The sequence below is a fragment of the Crinia signifera genome, chromosome 4 (assembly GCF_055691185.1).
Source record: "Crinia signifera chromosome 4, ASM5569118v1, whole genome shotgun sequence".
Classification (NCBI taxonomy): Eukaryota; Metazoa; Chordata; class Amphibia; order Anura; family Myobatrachidae; genus Crinia; species Crinia signifera.
Window position 1 is genome coordinate 225,015,721 of NC_139220.1, and position 12,480 is coordinate 225,028,200.

A 12,480-nucleotide genomic window follows, 5' to 3' on the forward strand; every position below is an offset into this window, starting at 1 on the left:
ATATGCTGTTTGTGGACCGGTGCCTGGTTAGAGTTTCCGGTAAGTTTGCTGTGGAAAATACATGTTTCATGTGCTGCTCTTCCCCACAACTGTGTCAGAGTCCTGTCTAGTGGCAGGTCATTACATATATAGTGATAAGACTTCACTTTTTGCTTTTTACATGAATAGACCCCTTAGTTAGAAAATACATTTTACAAAAATGCTTCACAATTCACCATTGTTAGTGACACAAGCTCAATGCTTCAAAAAAACATATAATGCCATTTTATATGTCCAATTGGTTTGTATGCACCAACAACTACAGTATGTTCTGCAGTAAAACCAAACAGCACGTCTTGGCACGCCCTGTTATGTGAGAATGTTCTAGCATCGGCAAAGATGTGTCTTAATCACAATGCAACGAAGATGCACAAGGAGACTTCCGATTAATGTAATATATACAGTAACACTTGTACGGTATGTCTGGGTGATTGCAGATGGTTTTCCCCCTACGTGCATGGCTGCGAACATATTTGCAGCTGTGCACAGGGGCAGGGGAGAAACTGGTGAGATGGATTTTACCTGATCTCTGGGCTCTGATGATTCGCAGCCCAGTGATCAGGTCTGAATCAGGCCCTCAGTCACAGTACACACATGTCATGTATCACAGAAATCAGCACAGTCTCCTTGTGTGTCCTAGCCACAATGCATTGTGTTTAAGACGCAAACAAAGACAACGAGCATTAGCTGCACAAGGCCTGGTGGTTCACACACGCCAGTTATCTCACGCTCCACATTGTACTGTGGTTGGTGGATGAAGACGCTTCTGTAATTAGAGAAGTGGCCTAAAGAACACTACTCTACAATATCTTTCTATAAAAACACACTTTGTAAAGGACCCTACCCAAGCATCTGTAGCTCTGCAGTGAATAATGATTGAAAAATATAAATACAGTATTGAAATACTCACTGGTTTAAAGCGGGAGTATATGATGTCTTATCTTCATCAATAATAGTGACCATCAGAGTAATGAGATTGGGCCAGAAATCCAAGTTTTTGATTGTTGGGCCTTGTTCTTCACGCGGAATGTCCTGCTTCTTACCCTGCAAGATATTCAAAGGAACCATTGTAAATGAAATGCATACTGAAACCATGAGAGCCATTCATTTACAGATGATACAGCTACGATTAGCTAACGGTGCGCGAGCTCTGATTGGCTCAACAGCCGGTGCAGCATTTTAATTGCCCCTCTGGCATCCTGTATTGAAGAAGCCTGTGCTTCACTCAGTGCACAGAGCGCAGCGCCGGCGTCACAGAGGAGGCAGTCGAGGGGGGGGGGGGGGTGGAGGTGGTTTCGGTGGACAAAATGAGCTGCACGGGCCCTTCCAGAGGTCGGGGCCCGGGACAGCTGTACTCACAGCACCCCCCTGTCGGCGGCCCTAAACTGCAGACTAGAACACAGGAAGCCTCTGATGTCCTGTTACTGCACAGAATCTGCCGCCTGTGAGGATAGCGCTGCGAAGGGATTTCATCACAAAATATGTTTACATCATATCTGGAAAATGTTTTAGATGATAAATTACAGATTGTAATAAAGAAATACATTTTTAGTAAAATCAGGGTTTATAAAAGAACATTTGTCCTCTGCCCTGCCCCACCAAGCCAGAGAGTATCCAGCGTTAGGCTAAAATCTGCTAGATGACAGATATAATGCAGAAGAGGTATGCGAGTCTTGCAGCGCTAGCAGCAGTGTCAAAGCCCATTCTGGTCAATTTATTTTAACCAACTGAACTGTTATAACATATAATCACAGATACATGGAGCATAACGGCCAGAGGATAATTATCAAGAGCAGTTCTAAAAATAATCATGCAAGTGTAAATCCAACATTTGTTCAGTTCTAAGAAGATATTGCTTACAGAGGTGATAGAGAGGCAATACTCCCCTCCAATCAGAGCTCAGAACACACTTCTCTGGTACCTAGCCTGGGATTGAGGTTGAGCCAATAGAGACATTGCAGCAGGAATAGATCTGCTGTGGACTCATTGCAGCTTATGGGACAGCTTCTTCACACTGCCTTTAACCCTTCAGATGCTGTGTCAGGGCCTCACCAGAAATTGTAGCCCCTTGAACACCCAGTGTTTTGATTCTGTCTAACCATATGAAAAGTTTTATTAAAAATGGTCAGCAAGAGGTAGCTGAGCCCTAGGTGCCGACACAGACTACCTAATAGGTATTTCAGCTCTGGTCACAATGTCAGTAGAGTAGCCTGCAGTACTCAGGTGCATAGGAATGGGGTCAGGACAGGTTTGTTTCCATAAAGGCAATATTATTTTCCCCACAGACAAGACAGGACAGGACAAAGAAAAAGCAAACTTATTTTGTTCATTCTTAATAACCAAATCCAATACTAGCGTTAAGGGGATGCGATGTTAGCAATCATGTCAACACATACTATGCGTTTAGAGCCTTATACAGAGTTGGACAAGGAGATTGGTAACTTTGAACCTCAGCAAAACTATGCTGTACTGTGGGGAGGTTACATTTATAATAAGTAAGCAGAGGACAAATTAATTAGCTGCAAGCCAACTCACATGGCAGGAAAGTGCATCCATATACCACACTTGCTGTAGATCTGGAACCTCAGATTTCTGTTTTTATACACACAGGGCTGCACACTAATATCTGTGAGTCTGGGGCAAGATGTGATAGAGCCAAGGTGCTGTTGCTGGCATTTCCAGGCCATTGCAATGCCAATTCCCCCTGCTCTCTCTCCTAACTAGCTGAACCAGTTAGAGATTGATATATGACTGATACTGTATGTAGATACATATTTATCTAAATTCCATTGTGAAAGTTGCCCAGTATTTGTGCCTTAGAATATCAAGGAAATTGCACGCTGCCTAGGCTGCATGCATACCCAAGGAGCGCAGTTGTACTCAGAAAAAAATAACAATAATAATTTTCCTCAATGGAATTATTTATTAAAAAACAATATATAACAATTTATACATAGAATAAAAATTCATTAGAAGTGCACTTCAAACGTAGATCAGATAGACAGGACAAACAACATAAGACAAACGGATGCTTGGCATATATGGTAACTAATATGCTTATTTCTCAATACAACACTGACAAGGCAGATTCCAGGGTCACATTCCTTTTCTTAGAATATCAGCCCCATACCTCCCAACAGTCCTGATTTTAGCGGGACAGTCCCGATTATCAGGGCCTGTCCCGCTGTCCCACCCGCGGGCGGCAGTGTCCCGCGGTGTGGGGAGGCTGTTGGGAGTCCCCCCCTGTCAGCTGCTAAGCAGCGGGGAATAAACGCTGTGCGCATGCGCACAGCGTCTACTACCGCAGCCAGGGGGCTGGGGGCATGGCTAGAGGCTCACAGAGCCTCTGGGTCATGCCCCCATAGCGGCAAAATGGAGGCGTCGCCTCGCGGGGGAGCCGCGAGTATAGGCCATGCCCCCGAATTAGGCCACGCCCCCAAAAATTTCGGCGCGCAGCAGCGTCCCGACTGCTGAACACGCAAAGTTGGGAGGTATGCAGCCCCCATTTTCCCTGGATGGTCAAAATTGTGCCGTTCTAGCAGATCCTTAGGGTAAGGCCTGATCAGGGTAGTATGTATTACGGTTTACTGCTCACACTTGAAACACATATAGGGCAGAACATGATAAACGAAGCAGTAATAAGGAAGGAGAAGTGAGCTAGTGGAGAAGTTGCCCAAGGCAACCAATCAGCACTAAAGTAACTTCTATAATTTGCAGAATATAAAATTATACAAATTAGCTGATTGGTTGCCATGAGCCACTTCCTCACTGGCTGACTTCTCATCGCTTTCCACTGCTTCATAAACCTACCCAATAGGGTTCCTGAGCAATTAAAAACGAGCTGGTTATAGTAGCATCCTCTACTATAAGCAATAACGTTCTGAATAGATATGCCTTTTGCATCAGTCATAATTCTAGGAATCCATGGCTTTGGATGCTTAACTGTGAAGGAGGGAACAAAGTACTATATAATGTATTATATGAAATTAATAAACAAACTTCAGTAGCAAAGGAGAAGGAATAATGAGATAATGGGCAGTATTCAATGAGAAACTTCGCCGTGTGCAGCAAATCCTGTTTAGGTTTCGCTGCACACTCGCTGTGTTCCGGAGGGCTGGCTGCCACTCGCTCTCTCCGTATTCAATGTCGGAGGAGCGAGTAGCCCCTCGCGGCGAATCTTAACCCCTGCAGCGGACGAGCGTCCGCGGCAGGGAGCCGTGGGACGGTGGCAGGCAGGGAGATTGAAGTCTCCCTGCCTGCCCCAGAACGTCTGTGGGGGGGAGGTGGGCTCCCCGGGACCCAGGCAGCACAAGCTGCCCCCCCCCCAGCAGGGGACCGGGTATATTCACTGCTCCCGATCATGCATATGTAATGATTAGGTGCAGTGAATATATGAATATCTAATGAGCGGCTCGGCTCCCGGCCCCCTGCTGGCTGCTCTGTGTAACAAATATATATATTTATATATATTTTTTTTTAATTAAATATATATTCATGTGCTATAAGCACATGAATAAAAATAGCATGCCCTTTCACAGAATAAAATTCCTGATTTTTTTACACCAAAATTAAAACAAAAAAACTTTTTATTTTAAAAGTTCACATTCCACTTCTCCATGAAAAGATGGAGAATTGCTACATGGAGAGACACGGCGAAAATCACTTAGAAAGACGGCGATAATATCACATTGAATAGGGTGGTTCACTTTTGGAGAGCAAAATGCTCCTTCCAACGCGAAAATAGCACAAACTTGCCATAAAACACGGCAAATTTTTCTCATTGAATACTGCCCAATGAGATCTGCTCACAGAGCCTAGAGAGTAGAAATGACAGCACATAGTTAGTGTAGTCTGTCCCTGACATTGCCTCAGATCACATATTAGTTAGGCTATCTGCATTTTCCCAGGCATTAAAGCAAAAAAAGCACCAGGACGACAGGGTTGCCCACTTTAGCCCTTGCTCTTTAATTTCGTGCTTGTCCCCATGCTTCAAGTGTGACACAGCTGGTCACAATTCCAGGGCATTAGACTTGGTGGAGAGAAAATAAGGATTTCTGCCCTCGCAGATGAGGTTTTGTTATTCATATCATCGCCCAGACAATCACTCGGACCGCTGATGGACTGTATCAAAGAATTTGGTTCCATGTCTGGTTCTGAAGTGAACTTTGAAAGATCTATGACATTATACCTAAAACCGGGATGTGCTCATCCAGCATGGCACAGTGAAATCCCTATCGATTGGACCACAAAATCCATATATTGGCATACAGCTACCAAAAAACCTTAATACTTTATATGACCTCAACTTGAAAAATAATATTCAGGGCATGCTAGTCAACACAGATACTGTAGGTGGCAACATTTTAAAGCAACGTATCTGTGTCGAGCAAGCTTAGTCGAGATGATGCTCTTCCCCAGAATTCTGTACCCATTACAGTCTCTCCCGATCTTCTGGATATAACGGGACACCATGGAAATGAATAGGATAATACGCACATTTGTTTGGAATGATAAAAGGCACGTTTGATCTGATAAAATTACAACAAATTGGGGGATTAATTTGCCCAATGTTACAGAATACCGCCATATTTGTTATCTGATTCTGGTTCACCCGCAAAAGCAAGTTCTCTCTTTAATGGATAAAAACTTTTGCACTGCAGGGGGTGCAGATGTAACATGTGCAGAGAGAGTTAGATTTGGGTGGGGTGTGTACTTCAAACTGATATCTATATTGCAGTGTAAAAATAAAGCAGCCAGTATTTACCCTGCACAGAAACAAAATAACTCACCAAATCTAATTCTCTCTGTGCACATCTGCCCCACCTGCAGTACAAATGGTTTTGTCCATTAGAAAGAGAATTTGCTTTTGCGAGTGAACCAGAATCAGGCCCTGGATACATGGCAATGATATGTATACTAATACAATTATAGAATGTACTTTCTTGAATGGTGTTAACTTAATTGCATTTCTTCACTTACATAATGAGAAAATACTTGCCCCCCTTCTGGATAACACATTACTCATTACTACACGTAAAGTATGGCACATATTACGCCATCATCAGAAGCTTAACCCATTTGTATCTCTCCATCTTCCCTTTGTTTCAAACCCAAAGTTTCAGGATGGCAATGCACATCATCCATTCACGCTGTGGAAACGGCATGGAATAACTAGCTTAGGACACTTTGTTCATGGTGAGACTAAAATACCACTTACGTTTGCACAAGTATTTGAAAAGTTCCCAATTTTACAACCCCTCGCTCTAGCATGTAGTGTTGATTCTAGCACCCGCTATCTTTGAAAACCCATGCAGTTAGCCTTCCCTGCATGGGGTGTCACTGTCTGCTGTGGTGTTTGTAGCACAGGTCTGGTTTGCATATCAGTGCTGATATACAGACAACACTGTGCTAGAAGCACTACAGCAGACAGTGACACCCCAGGCAGGGAAGACGAACTGCATGGGTTTTCAAAGATAGTGGGTGCTAGAATGAACAAGCATGTTTACAAGCTCAACATTATGTGGCTGGTCTCTCCAGAGTGCTCTCCCCGACTGACTATGATAACCCATTAGGCACTCTACTGCGATGGAAAAATGCTCCCTTTAAAGCAATTTATATCCATTACTCATTCACCATGATAACCTTAACGGGGATGGCACAATGAAAATCTTTACTTAATCCTTAACTTCCATTAAATTAGTTCCTGCTTGAAATATTTTACATAGGACATACTTGTCGCCACATCATCACTATTTGATGTTTTTGATTAATGATCATCTATGCCTTAGGTGTGGCTCACAATGGGTGGAATTATGCAATAGAAGTACAGTAGACAGTGAGGGTGCAGGAGGCTGCTGCTGCACACGGTCCCAGCTGCAAGCAGTGAAGGTGCAGTGCGGTGGTGCTGGAGGCTGCTGCTGCCCGGGTCCCAGCTGCCGGCAGTGAAGATGCTGGCAGCCGGGACCCCAAGCAGCAGCCGCATCCTGCACTGCCAGCTGCTGAAACCCCAGAAACAATGTCTACCAGCAGCCAGGAGCCCGGGCAGCAGCTGCATCCCGCACCTTCATTGTCTGCAGTTGGGAGTGGGACCCAAGGTACAGTATGAGAGGTGCAGTGGGAAGGAGGGAGGGAGAGGTGCACGGGCACATCTTTCCCCTTTGTTGTCTAACCAAAGCCGGGGGTGCCACAAACATTTTGGCAGGGGGGAGCCAATTTTGTAGTTTCGCCACTGGACACAATATTCTGTGCGCTTATATCAGCAAATGAGGAACAATAGGGTGGTGTCCACACACCATGAATCGACAGCAGAAGGGTATTGTGTAAATCACAAAATGTGTGTCTTCTCCGTCTAAATGCAGTTGAACTTTGGACTGTGCTGCAAGCCCCACATCTGAAGCTGCCACTGATTAGATGGGATGCCAGCGGCAGCCCGCTCCTACTGACAGGTAAGAGCCACAGCTGATGAAATGCTAGTACTGTGGCAGAGCATGCTGGAAAGCCATAGGTTGGCCAGGCCTGCTCTAATGATCAGCCAAGCCTCTGTGGTGACTGGCCCACCCCCTAAGCATATGCCACTACCATTACATCTAGTGTTAGTGCCCTAGTCCAACACTACCCCTTTGCGGTGGCATGCACCATAGTAATGTACAGGAACCAAAGTCTCAGCAGCCTTGCCAGTATTGGAAAGAATAACACACTTAAAACAGCAAAGTACAAATGAGAGGTGTCCTAAGGTTTCTCTGCATTGAAGAAAAACATTCACCTTATATGACCATGGTAACCCTGGGTAACATATAACTGGCCCTAATTTACAGGTACATAATCTGTTATAAGCTAATTACATTCTTGGTGACTACAGTACTGATATAGTATAACTGAGCAGACAACGCAGAACAAGTTACACTTCTCCCTTGTCAAAATTAGTAATTGCTAGTCATTACACTTGCTATGCCATTTAGTCATCACAATAATAACATTTTATTGAGAAGGACATGACTATCAAAATTTCAAGGGTCCACTAGGATCAATTCATACCACCCCAAATATTGACAAATGAGCAGCCAGCTGCATTTTCTTGTTAATTTCGCTTAATGCTACATATTAAAATCAATAACATGATTCAATGACATAATTAGTAAAGCTTTGTACAGACACACCACAGTAATCATTGCAAACTATTAATCCGTGAAATCTTGCAGTGGTACCGCCGCTAATTTAGCTGTGTATTACCAAAGGCAAGAACATTTTTTGAACTTGTGTCTCTGTCTAATCAGTTTATGATCTGAAAGTAAATGCATAACAGTCCACACCAGAGGATCACTGCGTGCTAACAACTTGTTTCATTGGATGATTAAACAAAAAAAATATCTGTTTAGAACTAATTATATATATAATAGCCGATGTACGTATATTCACACATCAGGAACATACTGTATTAGTCAGAATGATAATTACCATATCGATATATACTCACATCAAACCCATATAAGAGAACTTGAATATTATTCTAAAGATCTTCCAATAGTAGTCATGTGACTGCTCTTGAACTAAGAGGAATAAATTTACAAAATAATAATACAATTTTGAGATTCTTTTTAAATTTTCATGTTTAGGACATACTATTGGAATATCTTTAGAATAATATATAATAATTTCTTATATGGGTTTGATGTGAGGATATATCGCCATGGCAAATATCATTCTGACTAACATGTTCCTGATGTGTGAATATACGTACATCGGCTAGTATATATAATTAGTTCTAACCAGATATTTTTTTGTACATAGTTGTGGTGTGTATTGATGAAATGGTTAAAGTGCATGAGCTTTTAGGCTAATATAGAATTTTTGGAGTATAGTATCATACACTATAGTATTATAAGTCTAGTCTGTCCACTTTTTAATTGTTAGATAGTATTTTACAATGTGCACTTACAATTGAGTTCTTTTGTGTTTTGCACTTATTGGGCCAGCTTTATGAAGCCTTTCTGTAAAACAAATGCTTTGGCTACTGTGGAGACGCCTGCCTATTCGTGGAAGGCGCCCCAGCTATATATTGATCAGTGCCAGACCACTTTATAAGATATATATATATATATATATATATATATATATATATATATATATATATATATATATATATATATATATATATATATATATATAGTAAGGGGTTCTCAAAACGGCACTCTGTAGCTAGTAAAAGACGTTTTTTGGTGCAGGGTCCAATGTAGTAGATAAAGAACGCACTTACCCAACCTTGCAGCAGGGTAGGAGACAGACCAGCACTCAGTAATTAGGTGAAAAAAATACGTGTATTGAAGTATTACAGCATAGTAGGTTATTACAACATCACAGCTGACCCGACAGCTGTTTCAAACTGGAACACACGTCCAGTTCTCATCAGGGGTTCTGACAGATAGGAAGGCAGCTATATTTATAGTACAGATAAAGGCGCCAAGTACGCCCACAAACTTGTAATTGGTGCTGTCACTCAGCACCACGGGGTGAGTTGAAGCGTCCCATTGCTAGGAGACCAGTGAGGGGCGTTCTGCTGCTCAGCGCGTCACAGGGGAATCCCTGTTACGGCTGTATCAATCTGTCAGCGCGGCTAGATGCATTAACAACGGCAGGTGATAGCGCTAGCGCCACTGTCGTACCTCTATAGAAGGGGGGTGAAGGGGAGATGACCATGTAGATTGAAAGCACGGGGGTGGGGGAACATATCCACGATGGTACTTGAAACAGGGCTGCAGGAGGAAGGCGCCGTTACATTACGCTTAACGTTTAGCGCTGTCAGCGTGTGTTTTAAGGGCTGGCACTGTGGAGTCTATGAGGGAGTACTGGTTAGACGTGCTAGCCAAGTAGTTGCTACATGTAATAGAGCTATATCCTATGTGCTGCATGCATAGATGCACAATCAGTGCATTTTATGGAGAAACACCTGGACACACTAAGGTGTCAACTTTTCGGCATGTCGACAGTAGGCAACAAAATCCTAGGGGTGGTTTGGCAAAGCAAGTTAATAAACATCCTGACACACAGCGGTGTCATCATATGTTCATGTCGACCGTTTATAGCATGCGGTGGATATAATAGTTACATCAGTCCAATTGGCATGTAGCAGTGTCATTGCTCAACAACACCATGGTGGCTGTGGAGATATAGGAATCATACGCTTACTAAGTACCCTGACACACGGCGGTGTCAGCACTAGGTTATGTCGACCAGTTATAACATGACATACAGTAAATATATAATAATTAGCGCAAGTGGTATATCACAGCGTTAACCCACACAGGGTAGTGTAGAGGCAATGTCCAGCTTCTAAGCCCACGGCGGGGTACATATATAGCAAAGAGTCCAGCTCACATACCCACGGCGGGGTTGTTGTAATGTGTCTGGTGTGCTATTAAAAGAAAAGAATCACAAGCCATGGCCTCAGTGAAGGCTGTCCGACCTGTTCCCATTTCAGATTGTGTTCATTATTTTAATGGTATGTGTTTAAGCGCTAATCAAAGAAGGGGTTGGATATGTGTCAGAAGCATGTCCATAGATGAGTACACTCAGGCACTGTTCGTGAGGTAACGGCTAGATGAAACAGCCCATTTTGAAATCCTCATTCAGGCCATGAGGGGTGAGGGTATTCAAACGATAAATCCATTTGAGTTCACGTTGTAGTAGGAGTTTGTCTCTGTCCCCACCTCGCCTAAGTGGCGGTATATGGTCAATGAGGTGACATTTAAGTTGTCCGATATTGTGTCCTTTTTCAAGGTAATGTCTTGCCACAGGGAGTTGTTTGAGGTCCACGGTTGCATTAGTAGTTAGTGAGCTCTTTTTAATGGATGACCTGTGCTGTCCAAGTCTTTCTTTAATCATTCTGGTCGTCTTGCCAACATATATCAACTTACAGGGACAAATTAACGCATAGACTACATATCTGCTATTACAGTCTAGTCTGTGGTGAAGTTTGTATATTTGTCCAGTTGCTGGATTTGTGAATTCATTCCCGGTGACAAGAAAGTTGCAATTAGTGCAACCTGAGCATTTGTATACTCCATGCTTACGAGATAACCAGGTCGTGGCATTCTGGGTGTTGGAAGATACATCTGTGACCACCAGGAGGTCCTTAAGGTTCTGTCCCCTCCGGTATGCAAACCTGGGGGGCGTTTTTAGTACAGGTTCTAGAACTGGGTCACTCGCAATCAGGTGCCAGTGTTCAAGAATCTTTTTCTTTATTTGGCTGGAAACTATTGTGTAGGTACTGCAGAAATGTAACCTGTTGTCCGCTTCAGTCTGAGTCTTGGTTTTGTGTAGGAGCAGATCTTCCCTTTTATGCTCAAGAGCTCTATGTAGTGCTGTGTCTATGTCCTGTTTGTTGTAACCTCTCTCCAGGAATCGTTTTCCCATCTCTGTCAGAGCTAATGGTAGTTCTTCTGGATTAGAGGTGATGCGGCAGACCCTCAGCATTTGGGAATAGGGTAAGCCCCTTTTGAGGGGTTCCGGATGGTAGCTGTTGGCATGAAGTAAGGTGTTCTTATCTGTAGTTTTGCTGAATACTCTGGTCTGTAAGCGGTTGTCTTTTAGAGTTATGCTGACGTCAAGGAAACTGATGGTGCTACAGCTAAAGTTGATGGTAAATTTAATTGTCCCAGGGATATTGTTGAGATGATTAGTCAGAATGATAATTACCATATCGATATATACTCACATCAAACCCATATAAGAGAACTTGAATATTATTCTAAAGATCTTCCAATAGTAGTCATGTGACTGCTCTTGAACTAAGAGGAATAAATTTACAAAATAATAATACAATTTCGAGATTCTTTTTAAATTTTCTGGGACATCATGTTTAGGACATACTATTGGAATATCTTTAGAATAATATATAATAATTTCTTATATGGGTTTGATGTGAGGATATATCGCCATGGCAAATATCATTCTGACTAACATGTTCCTGATGTGTGAATATACGTACATCGGCTAGTATATATAATTAGTTCTAACCAGATATTTTTTTGTACATAGTTGTGGTGTGTATTGATGAAATGGTTAAAGTGCATGAGCTTTTAGGCTAATATAGAATTTTTGGAGTATAGTATCATACACTATATAAGTCTAGTCTGTCCACTTTTTAATTGTTAGATAGTATTTTACAATGTGCACTTACAATTGAGTTCATTTGTGTTTTGCACTTATTGGGCCAGCTTTATGAAGCCTTTCTGTAAAACAAATGCTTTGGCTACTGTGGAGACGCCTGCCTATTCGTGGAAGGCGCCCCAGCTATATATTGATCAGTGCCAGACCACTTTATAAGATATATATATATATATATATATATATATATATATAGTACACTTACCCCCCCGTAGAAGGATGAAGACCAGCACTCAGGCGTAATTTAGGTGACGAAAGTTGAAGTTTATTCCAAGTGCA

The 12,480-nt window shown here is 42.5% G+C and overlaps 1 protein-coding gene across 1 annotated transcript in view; it reads right to left on the reverse strand.

Moving 5' to 3' along the window:
- UNC13C (unc-13 homolog C) overlaps window positions 1-12,480 on the reverse strand; it is a 536,500-nt gene that overhangs the window by 236,283 nt on the left and 287,737 nt on the right. Inside the window, exon 19 of the mRNA XM_083183881.1 lies at window positions 950-1,083. Coding sequence (XP_083040007.1) covers window positions 950-1,083 — 134 coding nt within the window. The remainder of the gene's footprint in view (window positions 1-949; window positions 1,084-12,480) is intronic.